The following is a 17,946-nucleotide window of genomic DNA, read 5'->3' as shown; positions in this document are numbered from 1 at the left end:
TGGGGTGGCTGGCATCCCCAGCCGGACTGTAGACACTTGTGACTTTTTTTTTTTTAATTCAAATGGTTTATTTATACAGATATCTAATAAAACAAAGCTGAGGCCACCCCAGCTTCCCCAGCAGTGGGGTGGGTGTGGGGATGTGATGCCTGTGGGTATCAGCACCCCCCGGATGGGCACTTGGAAGGGGGTCTCCCTGACCCCTTGCTGGTGCTGGATCATTGAAATCCGATGTTGAAGCAGCCGTCTGCATGCCAGGTATCACCGCAGGTGGCCCAGTGACCCCTCACCCTTCTAGGACCCTCCTGCCCCACGATGACAGGGCTGCCGTCAGCTCCCACCAGGCTCCTCCTCATCATCCTCCAGCAGGAATTCCTGGATCTGCTGCTTCATCAGAGCCCTGTGAGGGACAGACCCACAGCAGGGGCCCTGCTGGCTGCAGTGCCCTCAGCCCACAAGGAAGGGACCTCCCCAGCTTGTCCCCTACCTGCAGTTCCTGTGCTGAGCTTCGGTGCGCACGTAGGGCGGCAGCGTGGCTGGGGGGCCCTGCAAGAGAGGGGACAGTGGGGACACTGAGCCCTGTCCCCGGTTCCTGGGGAGCCACCTCAAATCCTCACCATTTCCTTGAACGTGAGGCGGCAGCTGTAGCACAGCAGTGGGATGAAAGCAGCTCTGCTCTCAGCCCTGCGGGGAGAAAGGATGGAGCAGTGACAACGTCCCTGCCGCTGTCTCTGGTATCTCCGTGCCCCCCATGCTGGAGGGTGTCCTACTGCTCACCCATTCCCTGTGTCCTCCTTCACCAGCGTGGGCTCTAAGGCCAGCTCCTCCTCTGCAAGAACCAAGGGACAGTCACACACTTGGCACACGCTGTCACCTCACTGTATCCCCAGTGCCACTCACCCCCGGCGATGTCCAGGGCACAGAGGCAGAGCAGGCAGCGCTGCAGTTCGCCGTTTGACTCTGCTGGAGCCACGCTCAGCTTCTCACCTGTCCTGCAGATGTGAAGAGGGGATGAGCAGGGGCACCCCACTGCCTGCCCCCACCACCCCTCCCTGAGGTCCCATACCGGTACACGGTGCTGATGGTGGAGGGAAAATCCACCTGCAACCCCAGCAGGAAGTTCTCCATCAGGCGGTGGATGCTGGTCTTTTCTCGGCGCTGCAAGGGGAATACAGATGGGTAGGATGGGGGGATCCACAGCTCAGTCTGGCTGGAAGTGGGGGGGACAGGGGCACCCCTACCTTGGCATGGAGGGGTGGTGTGATGACAGTGGGGACGCCAAAGAAGTGGTTGTAGAACGCAATCTCTTTGGCCATGTAGTCCCGCATGGGACGCACCACCGTCACGTCACCGTGTCGGCTGTCCACAAAGCCCTGCAGATGAGCAGGAGTCTGCTGAGGTACTGCCACCGACGTGGGGACAACCCCAGGCCACGGAGCAGTGCCTGGGTCCCGTCCCACTCCCAGGCAGGGATGGCACTCACTGTGTCCACAGCGAGGAAGGCGCCGCGCCCCAGTGCCAGGTTGGTGAGCAGCTTGATGGCCACACGGGTGCAGCTCTCGCCCGTCATCACCTTGGTGTAGCCCTGCGTGCGGGCAGTGTGCAGGAGGAGGTGGCTCCTGGGGACGCAGTGACACCGGCTCAGACCCACGGGGCCGTGCCATGTGCTGGCTGGGCAGGAGGAGTCCCTCACCGCAGCATCTGCAGCAGCTCCTCCTTTGCCGTCAGCGTCTCTGCCGCATCAAAGAGCCGCAGCAGCTCCTCAGTGCGGGCAGCTGCAGGCAGGTGGGCGTGGGAGCCCCCTGCGGGACCATCCTGGGTGCCGAGCCCTGCGGGCGAGGTGCCACCATCCCCGTTGGCCTCCTCCTGCCGCTGCTGCTGGATGAAACCCTCTACAGCTGCCTTGTAAGAAGGACTTGGCTCACTGTCCCCACCGGGGCCCCGCCGCAGGATTGAGCCAGGCAGCTCCAAGGCCTGTGGACAGACAGGGAGCTGCGTGCAGGCAGACACGTCTCCCCACATCGTGCTCCCCAGTCCCATCCTGTCCCCACCTGCTCCAGGGAGGCCAGGTAGTAGGGGAAGCCGGTTTCCTGCAGCAGGGCCTCCATGCGGGTCAGGGTTTGCTCCCGTTGCACCAGGCTCTGCCCGCACACTGCTCCCTCTGTGGGCACAGCGGCAGCAGCTGGAGCAGGGGGACACACGCGGGGTACCACAGCCCCACAGCAGGAATGGGAAGGAGGGATGGGGACGAGCAGCAGAGATGAGACGTGCCTTACCATCGATGTAGATGAGGCCAGGCACGAAGCGCAGCCGCTTGGCCGTCTCACGGCTCAGCCCCTGGCACAGCAACGGGGTAAGCAGGCTGAGCTGTGCCCCACACCCCCCACTGCCCCTACACTCACCTCCTGCACCTGTCGCAGCATGGCACTGGAGGCCATCCCACCCGACAGTGCCAGCAGCACCTGCAGGGACAGCAGGGACAGTCAGCGGCCTCAGTGCAGTGCCCCCAGTGCACCACATCCCCCCCCACCCCATGTGTCCCCATTACCTTCTCTCCTGGGAAGATGACACGGTTCTTGCCCAGCATGGCACGGAACTTGTGCACAAAGTACTCACGGAAACAGGCGCTGCAGGGACACACACAGCCCTGAGCACCCCTGTCTCCAAGCACTGCTGTGCCCGGGCCTCGATGTCTCTGAGACCCAGTGTCCTCCAGCCCCACATCCACAAGCTCTCATCTCTATGTCCCCAAGCTGTGACGTCCCCATTCTTTGTTGTCACCGAGACCCAACGTCCCCCGACCTGACACCTCTGAGCCTTACACCCCTGGGGTCGCTGCATCCCAAAGCCCCAACGTCTGCATCTCGACGACCCAACGTCTCCCATCTGTGATAACCCCGTACCCTCCATCCCAGAGCCCTGATGTTTCCCAACCCCACATCACCGAACCACATCCCCGTGCCGCAGCATCCCCAGGCCCCGAACCCACCATCTCCATGCCCTGATGTCCCCAAGATGTGATGTCCCTATTCCTGGATGTCACCAAACCCGACATCCCCACACCCACATCTCAGAGCCTCGTGTCCATAACCCGGAGCCCCGATGTCTCCACGCCCCGATGTCCCCAGAACCCAAAGCCCCCGACTACTGACGTCTCCCAACCCCACAGCCCCGAACCACGCGTCCCCACGCCCTGCTGTCCCCACACCGCCGCATCCCGGTCCCCTCACCGGCAGAACGCATCCCCGATTCGGATGACGACGGCGGCGGGGCCATCCCCGCACTTCACGCACGGCCGCGGGCGGCTGCGGGGAACGAAGCCGTCACCGATCCCGTCCCGAAGCGGGGCACGGCCCCGGGGGACGGAGCCCTCGCGGCGTCCCGCTCCTACCTGCACGCGGGGGCAGCGCGGCGCCGCACCGGCGCTTCCCCGCACCCCCCGCACCGCCCCGACGCCTCACACATGGCACCTCCGCTCCGCTCCAACTCCCTCCGCCGCCGGCGCACGGTGATGACGTCACCCCGCACGGCAACGTCACGCCGCCGCGCCCCCCCCCTCCCTTCACGCCCGCCGCCGCCATGTTCCGCAGCCTGCTGGTGGCGGCGGCGCAGCGCCCCCAGGCCCCGGGGCCCGGCCCCCCCCGCCCGCCGCCCCCCGCCGGCCCCGCGGCCGAGGCGCTGGAGGCGCAGTTCAGCTGCCCCATCTGCCTGGAGGTCTTCCACCGCGCCGTCGGCATCGCGGGCTGCGGCCACACGTGAGCGGGGGCGGCCGCGGCGGCGGCGGCGGCGGCGGCGGGGGGGGCTGAGGGGGTCGGTGCGGGCGGTGGGCCTGGGGCTGCTGTGTGGGGCGGGCTGGGCTCCAGCCGGGCCTCCGGAACCGGGACCCGCATCCAGCTGCCTGGCCAGAACCGGGCTGTCAGCCCATCCTGCAGCGCACCCCATACCCTGCGTGCCGTCCGACGGCCTGGCCGGCACCGGGACCACCGTGCCATCCCACCCCACCCCATCGCCTGCTGTGCCTGACCTGGAACGGGGACCTCCATCCCGCTCCCAGCCGGCACCAGGGCCCTCATCCCATCCCACAGCGCACCCGGTCCCGACCCCCATCCCATCTCCAGTCTCACACCGTCGAGTCACGGAATGGTTGGGTTGGATGGGACCTCAAAGGCCATCCGTTTCCAAGCCCCTGCCGTGGCTGGGGCTGCCGACCACTGAATCAGGAACCAGGTGAGGCTGCGCTGGGCCCCATCCAAGCTGAATGCCTCCAGGGATGGGGCACCTACAATTCCTCCACACCAAGGCCCCATCCTGCGTCCCAGCTGGTACTGGGATCCCCCATCCCATCCTGTGCCCACACTGAGTCCTGCTGTTCCTCCCCAAAGCTGAGTCCTCTCCCTGGCTGTTCCAGTTGGGGTTTCAGGTTGGAAATCCTCCTTGACACCCGTGGGAGTGCACTGGGTCCCCTGAGCAGCACGGTGTGTTGGTGCCACCTCTGAGCTGCTCTTGGGGACATCCTTGTCTTGTCCCAAGGCTGTGGCACCTCTTGGTGCCGTGCTGTGTTTGAGGCTGAGGGTGCTGCGTGGGGTTGGAAGGGAACTGGAGGAGAGGACCCCCCTATGGGATTTCCCCCTCTCATCTGCAGTGCGTGTGGCTCTTCCACAGCTCTGGCCCTACTAAGTGTGCCACTCTGCCACCTGGGAACCCCTGGCAATGACACCCCTGCAGGCTTTCCTGCCATCACATGTAGAGGCTGTGCGTGGGACAGGGGCTGTGCCAGCTGCCAGCACAGCTGCAGAGTGATATGAGCTGGGTAGCGGATGGGGACACTGTGGCACTTTAGGTGACCATGTCTGCGTGCCAATGGGTTGCAAGACGATGGCAGGAGGTGGCAGAGTGCTCAGCCCTCCCCTCTGTGCAGCTGCGTGGGCTTCCTTGGTGCTGCAGGCGTAAGGACCTTGGGAGGAGGTGAGCTGGGCTCTAATGCTTGAGCTTGCATGCTCGCTTTGTTCCTTGCAGCTTGAGTGCTCAGTGCCCATTATTGTTTGGCTCTGCTCAAATCTGGGCCGTCTGCTCACTGCTCCCAGCCGTGAGTCTCCAAGCAGCGGGCACACGTGTGTGGAGCCCTATGGCACGTGCAAGGAGTGGTGTTTGAAGGGCAAGCAGCTCCTCTGGGGATTGAGCTATGCCTGACTCCCCCTCACCATTTCCCGTGCTGCCCCATGAGGATGCTGCTTGCTAGGCTTAGGGGCTGCCCAAGGTGCCCAGCAGCCCCGTGTCCTGCCCTGGGGCTGAGGTCTTACTCACGCTGCTTTCTGTGTCCCCAGGTTCTGTGGGGAGTGCCTACAGCCCTGCCTCCAGGTGCCATCCCCGCTCTGCCCGCTCTGCCGCATGCCCTTCGACCCCAAGAAGGTGGAGAAGGCATCCAGTGTGGAGAAACAGCTCTCATCCTACAAGGCTCCCTGCAGAGGCTGCAGCAAGAAGGTAAAGCATAGCCCTGCCCAGCCCGGGGCGGTCAGGTCTGGGGTGCTTCTGGACTGGCTGTAAGGCTGTGTTTCACGGTGCACCTTCACAGACTGTGCTGGTGTGCTTTCTGCCTTCCGTTAACCGTGGGGGCTTTCCTGTAGCTGTCTGTCTGTCACTCTGAAACAAACCACTGTCATGGTGCCAGAGCAGCTCAGGGCTACGCCTGTCAGCAGTTCCTCTTTTGCAAAGGAAATTGGAACTAGTGTTGCAATAATGCAGCCAGCCTGACCTTTTGTGTGTAACCTCAGTTTGCTCTCCTGTTGATAGTGAAAACTGCCTTCCTCTTCCACACTGGTGGCTCTGGTGCTTTGTCTGCCAGGTGAATGTGTTCCTGCAGCCTCTGGGAATGTTTCTCCTCTCCTTCTCCAGGTGACCTTAGCAAAAATGCGGTCTCACGTCTCGTCTTGTGCAAAGGTGCAGGAGCAGATGGCCAACTGCCCCAAGTTCGTCCCAGTTGTCCCCACATCCCAGCCTATCCCCAGGTACTGTCATGCATTACATAGCAAAATGCAAATTGCACAGATGCTCTCATCCATCTTCACTAGAAGCTCTAAAATCCAAACGTGTGTTTTGCTTGCTTGTTATCCCGGGCTATTCACGGCATGAAACGTCAGCATGCTTATCCTGGTGGCACCTGCAGCCCTGGCACTGCCCTGTGTCTCAGCCAGCGAGAAGGGTCTGAGCAGATCAGGGTGGCTGAGCCCATGGCTGGGCTGGGAACAGGCTGGTTTGGCTTTACCTTGGGCAGGTGGGACAAAGCAGAACAGGCAGCAACAGAGGCGGCTGGGTTTGTTTGGAAGAAGTTGATCCAGGCACCTGGCATGGGTCTGAGCTTGTTCTCATTCTCTTTAGCAATATTCCCAATCGCTCAACGTTTGTGTGCCCGTATTGTGGGGCCCGGAATCTGGACCAGCAGGAACTGGTAAAGCACTGCATGGAGAACCACCGCAACGACCCCAACAAAGTGGTGAGCAAGGCTGGGATGGTTCTGGGGTGGGTAACTGCTGGAAATATGAATGGGTTCGTGGCATCCTGGGCTGCCAGCACACAGAGCAGCCCCTGCTGGCTTTGTTAGAGGCTCTCTGGAGTGAGCTGCCTCTGTCTCACTGTGCTTGTGACCGAGCTGGTGCTGGATCTGCTCTCCCCATTGCTGTTGGTTTGACTGAGGTGGGGAACTTGCAGCTCTGGCATCGTCTGAAAGGTGCTCATGTACACATTTAACTAGTCAGCAAGCTAAAAGCAGTCTGGGCCACGTGCCAGCAGCTTTGTACGCAGAGGGATCTGCTGAGAGGGTGGAGGCACTTGGCACATCCACTGCAGTGGACACCCAACCCCAGAGAGAGGGACCACTGCTCACTTCTGCCTTGTGCCATGGCTGTGCCGGCTCCCTGATGGCCCCCAGGAGAGCTGGAGGTGGCTCTGTGCCCACATCTCACAGCTGCTCTGTCCCTGCCCACTGCAGGTGTGCCCAGTCTGCTCAGCCATGCCCTGGGGGGACCCCAGCTACAAGAGCGCAAACTTCCTGCAGCACCTCCTGCACCGGCACAAGTTCTCCTACGACACCTTTGTGGTGAGTATGGCTGTGAACCAGGACAGGATCATCTTCGCTGTGTCCCACACAGAGTGTCTGGGTGACAAATCCAGCCCTTCTCACCTGCCAGGATGAGCCTGTCCTGGTTTGCAGCACACTGGGGGGTGCAAGGGGACAGTTCCTCCTTTGGGCTCTGTGGGATGCATGCAGCACACGCAGCCCCACTTGGGAGAGCTCCTGGGTGTTCACAGTGGTCTGTTAGACACACACTAAGGCAAAAGTCACCCCATGAACAGCAGAGAGAAATGTTATCCCTCCCCATGAAGATGGTTTGGTTTTTTCCATGTGCTCCATTAAACTCTTCCCCTGAGGAACTGTAATACAAAAGCCCTTTTCTTCAAGGCTTCACATGGGGAAGCACGAGGAGAGGGCGAGGAGCAGCCCAGCCTGTAGTATGGAAGGCCTGACTGCAGCACAGGGGGATGTCCTTTTGGGGGGCTGCAGACCCTCTGCGTGGGGTGTAGGAGTGTGGCTGTGCAGCTTTGGTCACAGGGATCAGCAGATGATTTTATTAGCATCCTAACTTTGTTGCCTGGACCTCCTTCCAACGATATGCAAAGAAATATCCCCAGCCCAGGAAGGGGTTACTGACTGGAGCACTGGAGAAGCGTGTAGCCTTGTGACAAAGCTTTCCCTGGAGCCCATCTGGGAAACCATGGCCAGTTTCATCCCTGCCTGCTGCCAGGTCTGAGAGCAGGGGTGATGTCAGGAGGCTCAACCCAGGCAGGAGAGGGACTGCAACACAAAGAGAGGGCAGCAAAGCCTCACACCACTGCCTTCCTGACCATCCATTCTCTGTTTTTTTTAGGACTATAACATCGACGAGGAGGCAGCGCTGCAGGCTGCTCTGGCTCTGTCACTCTCTGAGAACTGAGGGCTGCCATGGAGCTTCGCTTCGGACCCCCCTCACACCCCTTTTGCACACTCGACCTTCCTGCTGAGGGAGGCGTGGAACTCATGGCCCCCTGAGAATCACTGCCTCTCTTCCCTCACCTCTCTGGGCTGATCCCACCGCCACGAAGAAGGTGGAGATGCCTCAGCATCACGCTGGACTGGTGAGTGAGCAGAGCCGTCCGCTGCTGGGAGGAGAGAGGACAAGGGACCATTCCTCAGTTAGGCATTTCATATCCGTACACGGAGTGTATACCTGTATCCAGATCTATTTATTATTAGATGCTTTTTGGCACCATTTGTCTTCATGCTCTTTGTTGCAATTTGATAGGTACGTAAAACTACGTTGCGTTTCATGCAGAAATGCCCTCGTTTCAAACTGCAACCATCCACGTCCTTTTTGGGTTTGTTTGGTTTTTTGGTTTTTTTTTTGGAAAAGGAAGAAAACAGCACAGAGTGTTTTGTTTCTTTTTAAACCCCACGAGGTTATTTCTGGAGACGTTGCTCTGTCCCCCCACGCTGCAGTTGGGAGCTGCCTCCTCTTCCTGCTGCCACACACAGCCCAGCCCAAAAGCTGAATCCCAGAGCGAGACTGCAGGCCTGCTGTGCCCTCATGGCAGCGTCTTTGGAGCTGTGGACTGTCCCAGTGCAACTCCCACCTCCCTCCTTTTGTACCAGCTCTTGTGATACTGCGTTCTGTTTTTCTACATGAAGCGGCCTGACGCCTTTTCCACGTTTTATAGAGCAGGAACAGAAGCTGTTACTCTTCACACTGCAATATCCGTCACTGGGGACGAGAGTATTTTTATGGAACCTTATTAAGAAAGTATATTTTTTATCAAAACAACAAAAAGAAACCAACCAAACGAACATGCTGTGGATTTGAAATGGGGTGGGAGGGAAGAGCTGGACCCTGGGCCTGCAGCTGGGACTCTGCTGAGCCACGTGAGCATCTGGGCTTCCTCCTCTCTTCTCTCCGGGCTGCCTGTCCCCTTCTGCTGTCAGCTTTTCTCTGCTGGCAGTGGTGAGGCCCTGTCAGCGCGGTGCTGTGTTGGTCAGAGCACGGCCAGCCCCACAGCTCTGCTTCCAAGAGGACCTCTGGGAGGACAGGCAGCCCCTTTGTCGTATGGCTGCGATCCCTGGGCTGCTGGCTGCATCACCGGGCTCTTTGGGTTCTTGTTGGGTGCAGCTTCTCATAGCTTCTCTGGGCTGTAACGCTGATGAGTGAGCTTCCTTCCTCTGCCCACAGTTTGCTCTCTCAGATGCTTGTAATTAAACAGCAAGCAGTGTTTGAGTGCTGAGCTGGGAGCAAAGGGTGCAGCCCACCGGGCTGGGCTTGCAAAAGCTCTGCTGGAAATTGCCCAAGTTTGGATATTCCTCCAAACCCACTGCTCTGCTGTAACCCTTTGGCATGGCAGGGGAGGATTTCACTGGGAGGCTTTGTGCTCCTGCAGTGGCAGTGTTAACCCTTGCAGGCAGAGCTGGCTGCCTGGCACTGCTGGGTGTAACCCAGAGGGGCAGCTTGCGTGTGGGTGTGCAGGGAGGAAGCAGGAGGTGCTGCCAGCTGGTGCACGGTGCAGAGCAGCTGGGTTGTGTGTGGCTGCCAGCTGTGTGGGGATGGGTGGCTGTGCAGAATGCCAGCCCTAATGCAGAGCATTTTGTCCCCTGAACCAGGAGACTGCAGGATGCCTCTCTCAAGTGGGCAGTTGCTGCTCCAAGTGAAACTCCATAGCTCCCTGTACTGGACAGGCAGAAATCAGCTGCAGGGCATGTGCTGTGTCCCCGTGCTGTGCATTGCTGGGGCAGAAGGTGCAGCCCTTCATGCCCTTCCCTTTTGCCCTGCAGCCCAGCAGGTCCCTGTGCCCCACTGTTCCCTTCCACCCTGCCCTGTGCTGTCTGCTCTCCTCAGCTGAGCATGGGTGGAAGGGAGATCTGCCTGGCTTCAGGCTGACTGCCACCAGCCTGAGCATGCAGTATAATTCCCTTCCCATGTAATGAGTTGCCAGCAGCTGGAGGAGAAGAGGTGCGTGTTGGTGCCCTGCCACCCTTTGGGGTCACGCCAACAAGGGGGCTGGCCCAGGTTTACCATGTGGAGGCAGTGAGGTGACACCTGCTTCCCAACAGGGCTTTGAGAGGGCTTTGGGAAGAGTGCTCTGGGGGGCAGCAGACCCCTCTGTGTTCTGGAGGGCGTCTCAAGGAGTCTCTCCAAGTTGGACCCCAAGCTTTGCCCCCAAGGGGTACCAGCCACGCTCTGTGCTGTGGGAAGCAGGCACAGTTCTGTCTGGGGCTGGCCCAAAGGCATCCCAAAGGACAGCATCCTGCTGGGATGTGCCCCTGCTCTGCCCTGGGGCTGTACCTACGCCAGTGGGGCTGGGCTGCTGCCTGCATCCCCACTCAGAGAAGCATCCTTTTGTGGTTTGCCTGAGTCCTGGCTCCCTCCAGCTCTGCTCTAGCAATACTGTCTTTTTACTTTAAGTAGTACCAAGCGTTCTGGGGGCTGGGGTCTCCCCTATCCTTCTGGCAGCCCCTTGGCAGGGGGAAAGGGCTGGGGCTGCTCTGCTCCCCCTTTGCAGCCAGGGTTAGTGGGAAGCAGTAGGGTCTTCCCTACCCAGCGCTGCACCCTTGTGTCCAGCCCAGGGGCTTTCCCTGCTCCCACTGGGATGGAGCAGGGACACCAGAGAGGAGCCTGGTTGGGTTTCCCTGTCCCCTTCTTGTCTGGGACCCCCAGGTTCCTGCTTAGAGGGCTCTGCCCCACGCAGCCCTCCATTGGAGCTCTCGCTGCCTGCCTCGGGCAATCTGGGACAGTGCTTTTAATGCCTCTGTCTCCTTCCTTCTCCTCCTCCTCCTCCTTTTTGCCCCGGCAGTGTTGGAGCAGGGGCAGCAGTGGCTGCTTTTGTAAAGCACTTTAAGGCAGCACGGGCAGCTCCTGCCTCTTTTCCCCCTCGGTGTGGGGTTGGGACTCCTGCTGTGCTGCCAGCCGTGCTCATCCATGTTACCCTGACTTTTTTGCATAACGACTAGAACTTTTAATGAGCCGTACTGTTTTTTGAAAAAAAGAAGAAGAAATAACAATGACGATGATAAAAAAAAAAAAATACGACGACGTTATTTGTAGCAAACCATTTTTTTCTCAATAAAGGCAGTTTCATCCATGGGCGGCCTCGGACTGCAGTCTGTGCCCCATAGGCTGCCCAAGTGGGGGGTGGGAGGGGACCTTCCCTGTGCAAAGGGCTCATTCTTACAGCCCTGTCCCCCGAGTCGTTAACTCCTGCCATTCATTAATGGAGGGCTTTGGCAGTGCTGTGACATCACCAGGCCCCATGGGAGCCCCGTGGCCACCCGTGCCCAGCGCTGGCAGTGTGTCCTGGCACACGCTGAATGTGCTGTCCCAAAAGCACTGCTGGGTGTGTGCCAGGGCAGCGCCACGGGTGTTTCTGCTCCGGGTGTCCCGAGGAGGTGTCGTGGCTCCGTGCCCCCATAGGGCTCCCTGGGGACGCAGTGCTGGCTCTCTGCTCAGCCTCTTCCTCCACTGCAGGCACCCTGAGGCTGAGTGCCCTGCCTCAATTTCCACACCATGGAGGGTTTGGGGGCTTCGGGCTCTGCAGCCATTAAAAGTGGAGCCGAGCCCCACGGCTGCGAGCAGAGAGATGTCCTTTATTGGTGCCACTGCGGTGCATCCTCATCCCCACCCCACACCCCCTGCCCAGGTCGGGGGTCACCACTGTGTCCCCATGGACGGAGCCAAGCTGCCCTCGTGCCCCCGAGCCAGGCTTTTTGGGCTGAGGGGGTCTGTGCTACCCCTGCCCGCTTTTGGGTGGGAAGCCCTATAAAGAAGAGCAGGGATGTTGGGTTGTACTGAGCTCAGCCGTAACCCCAAGCACGGCGCCACGGCTCCCCTGGCTGTGCCCTGCTGGCCATACAGTCCCTGGGGCTGGAGCTGGCTGTCCCTAACGTCTCAGCCCTGCTGTGCTGAGGGAACTTCTGCCCTGGGTGCTCCCATAGGGTTTGCACCCCGGGGATCCTACAGGGGACCCTGAGCACCCCCAGCGTGGTGGTGCCCCATGGTGTCATCCTGGTGGCTGGGGGAGCCCTGGGGGCATTTGGGGGGATGTCAGCAGCGGGGTGCCACGCGCCCCTCCCCCTGTGCTGTTTGCAGCCCCACTGGGCTAAATGGGGTCCCCACCTGTCCCTGCGACAGGGAAAGGATCCCACACCCCAAAATAGCCGTGTGCCTTCCTCTCGCCCATGGAAAATGCTTATAAAGCCCGGGGGGGGGGGGCACTCAGAGCCTGGGGTGGCCCCCACTGCACCTGCCAGCACCCATTAGGGTGGTGCCCCAAAATACCCCCTAAGCCCACGCATACCCCCCCCCCGCCCTCGCGCATGCGCGCTGCTCACACGGCACCACTTTGGCCCCGCCCCCTTTACGCCCTCGCTTTGCGCCATCAATGGGCGGGATGGGGCGGGGCCGCCCCGTGGTCCGATCTCTGCTATTGGTCGCCCGGCCCCGGCCTCTGTACCGCCAGCCAATGGAGTGGCGGAGCTCGCACGGGCGAGCGGGTGGGCGGGGCGTGGCGGCGGCGGTGCGCGGAAGCATGGCGGAGGAGCGCGGCACGGCGCGGGTTACGTGCACGGCGCCCGTCAACATCGCCGTCATCAAATACTGTGAGTGCGGGCGGGGGGCGCGGGGCCGGGCCGGGCCGAGCAGGGCTGGGTTTTGCTGTGCTAAGTGGCGTGCCGTGCCGTGCCGTGCCGTGCCGAGCCAAGGTGTGCCGTGCCGTGCTGAGCCATGCCAGGCAGTGCCGTGCAGTGCTGAGCTGCGCCAAGCTGTGCCGTGCCCATCCCAAGCAGCGCCGAGCTGTGCCAAGCCGTGCCATGCAGCGCCATGCCGTGCTGTGCCATTCCGAGCAGTGTGGCATGCTGTGCCAGGCTGTGCCATGCAGTGCTGATGGGCAGCAAGCAGTGCCGTGCCATGCCAAGTGGTGCTGTGCCATACCAAGTGATGCCATGCCATGCCAGGCGGTGCTGTGCTGTGCCAAGTGGTGCCAGGCCATACCAAGTGGTGCCGTGCCATGCCAGGCGGTGCTGTGCTGTGCCAAGCAGTGCTGTGCTGCTCACAGTGGCACTGTGCCATGGCAAGCATTGCCGAACCTCTCCACATCTCCCACAGGGGGTAAGCGTGACACCGACCTCATCCTGCCCATCAACTCCTCGCTCAGCGTGACGCTGCACCAGGACCAGGTTGGTGCAGGGCTGCGTGCCCACCCCCAGCCCTGGGGATCCCATATCCCCCTCCCCATGGCTGTGCGCCCCCTGAGCTCAGCGCCGTCCCACACAGCTGAGGACCACCACCACGGCCGCCGCGTGCCATGACTTCACCGAGGACCGCCTGTGGCTGAATGGGGAGGAGGTGGACGCGGCGCAGCCCCGGCTGCAGGCCTGCCTGCGGGAAGGTGAGCTGGGCTGGGGGTGGGGGGGCGCAGAGCCACGTGTCCTGTGCTTCCCTGTAACCCCATCCCCGCACAGTGCGGCGCTTGGCCCGCAAGAGGCGCGGTGACGATGCCGCAGCCCCGCTCAGCCTCTCCTACAAAGTGCACGTCGCCTCCGAGAACAACTTCCCCACTGCTGCTGGGTTGGCATCCTCAGCTGCCGGCTACGCCTGCCTGGGTGGGTATGGGGGGCGGCGGGGGGGCGGAGGGCGGGGTGATGATGGGGGCGGCGTGACCGCAGCACTGTTATCCCCGCAGTGTCAGCGCTGGCACGGCTGTACGGCGTGGAGGGTGAGCTGTCGGAGGTGGCACGGCGTGGGTCGGGCAGCGCGTGCCGCAGTATGCTGGGGGGCTTCGTGCAGTGGCACCGCGGGGAGCGGCCGGATGGCAGGGACAGCGTGGCACAGCAGCTGGCACCCGAGACGCACTGGCCGGAGCTGAGCATCCTCGTGTTGGTGGTGAGGGATGGGGTCGCCGTCCGGGCTGGGGGCTGGCCCTTGTGGGGTGCCCACGGCCTGTGGTCTCGTGTAGGTCAGCGGGGAGAAGAAGGCGGTGGGCAGCACGGCGGGGATGCAGACCAGCGTGGACACCAGCCCCCTGCTGAAGGTGGGTTGGATGTTTGGTGATGAGCAGCACGGGGAGGTGGGGCAGTCCCAGAAGTGCGGAGATGTGGTGCATGAGGGCATGGTTGGTGAGCATGGCGGGATGGGTTGGGTTTGGGGATCACAGCCGACTCCTCCGGTGTTTGAGTGCAATGGGGCTCTGGGGGTGGCTGTGGGGAAGCAAATCCCACGGGATCCATGAGAAGACCCCCCCCGGTGCTCCCCCTGTAGTACCGTGCCGAGGTGGTGGTGCCGGAGCGCATGACCCGCATGGCGCGCTGCATCCGGGATCGGGACTTCGAGGCCTTTGGCCAGCTGACCATGCAGGACAGCAACCAGTTCCACGCCACCTGCCTTGACACCTTCCCCCCCATCTTCTACCTCAATGACATCTCGCAGCGCATCATTGCCCTGGTGCACCGCTTCAACGCCCACCATGGGCGCACCAAGGTAGGGCAGCCCCCCCACGGCCCCGTCCCGCTGGCACCGTGCACCTCTCACTGCGTCCCTGTCCCCAGGTGGCCTACACCTTTGATGCTGGCCCCAACGCGGTCGTCTTCATGCTGGAGGACACGGTGGATGAGTTTGTGGAGGTGGTGAGGCGCAGCTTCCCACCCGACTCCAATGGGGACCAGTAAGGGTGTTGTCATTTGGGACTGCTGGGGCGGGAATGGGGATGGGGATGGGGACAGGTGGGGTGGGAACGGGGATGGAGATGGGTATAGGCACTGGTGGGATGGCGACATGGATGGAGATGTTGGCTGGAGGGATGGGGATGGAGACGTGGACGGGGACTGGTGGGATGGGAACGGGGATGGAACCAGAGGGACGTGGGATGGGGTTGGGAACAGCTGAGTGCCATCTGTGCTGCAGGTTCCTTCGAGGCCGCCCCGTTGGCACGGCGGTGCTGCCGGAGGAGCTGGTGTCAGCCGTGGTGGTGGATCCGGTGCCAGGGGCCATTCGCTACGTCCTGCACACCAAGGTATGGGGGGGGGAACGGGGCCCTGACCCTACTGCTCCCTGCTGTCCCCTAACACATCTCCTGTCCCCACAGCCCGGCCCTGGCCCGCAGCTCCTGGATGACCCCAGCCAGCACCTGCTGGGCCCCGATGGGCTGCCGTGCCGCTCTGCCTGAGAACAGGGGACACCGTGATGGGGACACCGTGATGGGGACACCGTGATGATGGGGACACCACCGGGGACAGCAGGGATGCCCAGCGGGGGCTGCCCGTGGGGGGCACACAGGCAGGGATCCACCATCCCAGTGCCTGCTTTGGGGCTGTGAGATGCTGTGCTCCGCTGTCCCCATCCCTGCCCTGATGTGTCCCCTCCCATTGCCTGCTTTCGACTCTTTCGTAACCAAATAATAGAGCTTTTTCCAGCCGCGGTGCTGCTCTGGGGTTTGTGGGCTCAGTGTGCCGTGGGGTGCTGGGGGGTCCATCCCTTCCCCCCCCCGCTGTCCTCTGTGCTGCCGTCCCCTGCAGCCCGCCCCGTGTCACCCCATGTCCCTGCCGGAGCTCAGCATGCCCCGTGTCACCGTGTGTCCCACCGGGGGCTCACCCTGTCCCGACTCACTCCGCGGTCCCCATCAGGGCTGCTCCTGTCCCACCTCACCCTATATGGCCCCGCACCGCCCCGTGTCCCCCTATGGCCCGGCGCTGCGCTGGGGATAAATGCGTGGGGGCGTGGTCTGCGATTAGTGGGCGTGGCCTGTGTGGAAGTGGGCGTGGCTTGGGCGTATTTATAGGCGTGGGCTACGAGAAGGGGGCGTGGCCTAAAGAGGGGAAGGGGTTCGGCTGCGCGGCTGCACCGCTGCCTTCCGGGTCGGGCCGAGCCGAACTAAGCCGAGCCGGGCCATGGGGCAGATCGAGTGGGCCATGTGGGCCAACGAACAGGCGCTGGCGGCCGGACTGAGTGAGTGCGGGGTGGCGGTGCGGGGTTTTGGGGGCTGCGTGATGAAGGGGAGGGGGTCGAAGGGCTGTACGTGGGATGGGGATGCAGGGCTGGGGTGTGGGGCTGAGGGTATGGGGAGGGGGTTGGGGTGGCGTAGCGGGATGGGGGTGCAGGCTTGAGGGTGCGAGGCTACGGATACGGGACGTGGAGAGGGGTCCGAACCCACGCAACGACCCCTGGCTGTGCTCCCCCCTCTCCCCCCGAGCCGTTTCCCCCCCCCAGCCCGTTTTGGCCCAACCCCGCCCGGGGATGGAGGAAGTGAGCCGCACTGAGGACGCGGAAGCGCTGGCGGAGCGTATCGCCCCCGCCGTGTGTCACACTACGTCTCCCACGCCGTCCCCCAGCCCCGCCGCTGCCGGGGGGCACCCCCTCCCCACCCCCTCCCCACCCCCTCCCCGTTCCCTGCTTGGGCTTCGGGGGTCCCGCGCAGAGCGTCCCCCCGATGTCCCCACTCGCGGGATGGCAGCAGTGTCCCCGCTGTCCCGCAGTTATGCTGACCGGAGGGGTCGTGGCGGTGGCGGGGCAGTTCAAGGGGTGGTACTTCGCTGCGTACGCCATGTATCCTTATGGGGCTCGGGGTGGGAGGGGGCACCTTACCCTGTGCGGGCAGGGAGGGGTGGGGGGGGGGGATCCCGCATCTCCCTTCCCACTCTTTGGCCCCACATCGCTCCATTCCCTCCCCTTTCCCTATGGAACTGAGCCCCACCCCCGGCTCCGTTTCTGCCCCATTCCCTATGGATGTCACCCCCCACCCTTGGCTCCGAGTAGCCCTTTTCCTTGACCCCCCCCCCCGCAGTGCTGCAGGTGCCTTCGTCTGCCTGCTGGAGTACCCACGCAGCAAGAGGCAGAAGGGCTCCACCATGGAGCGCTGGTGAGTGATGGGGTGGTATTGGGGTGCCTACGTGGTGGGGGGTGGGGGGTCCTTTAGGGCTGGGTGCCCCCCTGACTCTGCACGTTACCCCACAGCGGGCAGAGGTACATGACGGCCGTGCTGAAGGTGTTCGGACCGCTCACCCGGAATTACTACATCCGTGCTATTCTGCATGCAGCGTGAGTGGGGCGTGGGGTTGGGGCTGGGGGGGCACCCCCTGAACACCCCCCCCTTAACTCCCCCCGTACCCACAGGCTGGCCGTCCCTGCTGGCTTCCTGCTCTCCACTATTCTGGGCACTGTCTGTCTGGGCATTGCCAGCGGCATCTACCTGCTGGTGAGCTGCTTTGGGGGGGGGGGGGGGGGGCAGGGGGGTGGTTATGGGGCTGAAGGAGGGGGGTTCCCCACTCACTGCCCCCCCCCTCTCGGCTCTCCAGGCAGCGGTACGTGGGGAGGAGTGGCGCCCCATTGAGCAGAAGCCCCGGGAGCGGCCGCACATGGGGGACACCATCAAGCAGCCCCCCAGCAACCCCCCACCCCGACCCCCTGCTGACGCACGCAGGAAGCAGCCGGCTGAAGTGGGGGGGCAGGTGAACCCCATCCCTGTAGAGGCTGAGTAACACAGAGCCGGGGGGTCCTGCTGCTGCACTCACTTCCCAGCTGCACCCCTCACCCCCAACCCCACTGGTCCCTGAACCCCTGGGGGTGCTCATCTCCCCCCCCGGCTCCTGGGTGATCTCAGAATCCCTGGGGGCTGCTCAGGTGCCCCCCATCTCCCAGGGGACTCCCCCAGCTCCCCCCGGCCACGCAGCCCCACAGTGCCGCCGGGTCTCACGCAGCTCTGCTCACTGCACCACCTCTTCACGTTTTGTACGTTGTCATTTTGTTTTTCTGGTTGCTTTTTGCAATAAAAGGTCCGAAAGGCCCCAGATCCTTCCTGACCCCACCCCATTCATTGCCCCCATGTGCTCTGGGTGCGAGCTGGGAGCTCGGTGCTTAAATCTTTAGTGACCCCAATGGTGGGACA

The 17,946-nt window shown here is 62.5% G+C and overlaps 4 protein-coding genes across 10 annotated transcripts; 3 read left to right on the top strand and 1 right to left on the bottom strand.

The window, feature by feature from the left end:
• Nucleotides 1-43: 43 nt before the first annotated feature.
• CTU2 (cytosolic thiouridylase subunit 2) lies at nucleotides 44-3,510 on the bottom strand. 4 transcript variants are annotated; one of them, XM_025154359.3, is made up of 15 exons: nucleotides 3,392-3,510; nucleotides 3,231-3,305; nucleotides 2,549-2,627; nucleotides 2,403-2,462; nucleotides 2,277-2,337; nucleotides 2,052-2,182; nucleotides 1,694-1,974; nucleotides 1,484-1,619; nucleotides 1,242-1,391; nucleotides 1,067-1,158; nucleotides 901-992; nucleotides 778-829; nucleotides 618-684; nucleotides 488-546; nucleotides 44-400 (listed from the first exon to the last, which is right to left on the bottom strand). In XM_025154359.3, exons 1-15 carry the CDS (start codon nucleotides 3,463-3,465, stop codon nucleotides 331-333), a joined length of 1,479 nt encoding a protein of 492 aa, XP_025010127.1. In that variant the 5' UTR covers nucleotides 3,466-3,510; the 3' UTR covers nucleotides 44-330. The 4 variants fall into 4 exon arrangements, with proteins under 4 accessions (XP_025010127.1, XP_025010126.1, XP_004944360.1 ...); XM_025154358.3 differs by having other exon boundaries at nucleotides 1,242-1,373; XM_004944303.5 differs by having other exon boundaries at nucleotides 2,052-2,161.
• A 59-nt stretch (nucleotides 3,511-3,569) lies between these two features.
• RNF166 (ring finger protein 166) lies at nucleotides 3,570-11,157 on the top strand. 3 transcript variants are annotated; one of them, NM_001012935.2, is made up of 6 exons: nucleotides 3,570-3,755; nucleotides 5,325-5,481; nucleotides 5,893-6,005; nucleotides 6,376-6,490; nucleotides 6,986-7,093; nucleotides 7,923-11,157. In NM_001012935.2, exons 1-6 carry the CDS (start codon nucleotides 3,580-3,582, stop codon nucleotides 7,986-7,988), a joined length of 735 nt encoding a protein of 244 aa, NP_001012953.1. In that variant the 5' UTR covers nucleotides 3,570-3,579; the 3' UTR covers nucleotides 7,989-11,157. The 3 variants fall into 3 exon arrangements, with proteins under 3 accessions (NP_001012953.1, XP_040563057.1, XP_040563056.1); XM_040707123.2 differs by having other exon boundaries at nucleotides 3,658-4,227; XM_040707122.2 differs by lacking the exon at nucleotides 3,570-3,755 and adding an exon at nucleotides 4,200-4,965.
• A 1,424-nt stretch (nucleotides 11,158-12,581) lies between these two features.
• MVD (mevalonate diphosphate decarboxylase) lies at nucleotides 12,582-15,480 on the top strand. Its single transcript, XM_423130.8, has 10 exons — nucleotides 12,582-12,670; nucleotides 13,176-13,246; nucleotides 13,344-13,458; nucleotides 13,532-13,672; nucleotides 13,753-13,952; nucleotides 14,026-14,100; nucleotides 14,328-14,546; nucleotides 14,615-14,730; nucleotides 14,970-15,078; nucleotides 15,151-15,480. Exons 1-10 carry the CDS (start codon nucleotides 12,601-12,603, stop codon nucleotides 15,229-15,231), a joined length of 1,197 nt encoding a protein of 398 aa, XP_423130.5. The 5' UTR covers nucleotides 12,582-12,600; the 3' UTR covers nucleotides 15,232-15,480.
• A 380-nt stretch (nucleotides 15,481-15,860) lies between these two features.
• Nucleotides 15,861-17,852, top strand: CYBA (cytochrome b-245 alpha chain). 2 transcript variants are annotated; one of them, XM_015292663.4, is made up of 6 exons: nucleotides 15,861-16,010; nucleotides 16,538-16,607; nucleotides 16,846-16,920; nucleotides 17,016-17,099; nucleotides 17,175-17,256; nucleotides 17,357-17,852. In XM_015292663.4, the coding sequence occupies exons 1-6, from the start codon at nucleotides 15,953-15,955 to the stop codon at nucleotides 17,537-17,539; spliced, it is 552 nt and encodes a 183-aa protein (XP_015148149.1). In that variant the 5' UTR covers nucleotides 15,861-15,952; the 3' UTR covers nucleotides 17,540-17,852. The 2 variants fall into 2 exon arrangements, with proteins under 2 accessions (XP_015148149.1, XP_046755589.1); XM_046899633.1 differs by having other exon boundaries at nucleotides 16,519-16,607.
• The last annotated feature ends 94 nt before the right edge of the window (nucleotides 17,853-17,946 follow it).

The sequence above is a fragment of the Gallus gallus genome, chromosome 11 (genome assembly GCF_016699485.2).
Source record: "Gallus gallus isolate bGalGal1 chromosome 11, bGalGal1.mat.broiler.GRCg7b, whole genome shotgun sequence".
NCBI classification, from domain to species: domain Eukaryota; kingdom Metazoa; phylum Chordata; class Aves; order Galliformes; family Phasianidae; genus Gallus; species Gallus gallus.
The sequence above is the reverse complement of the archived record's forward strand: the minus strand, read 5'-3'. Positions and strand labels throughout refer to the sequence as shown.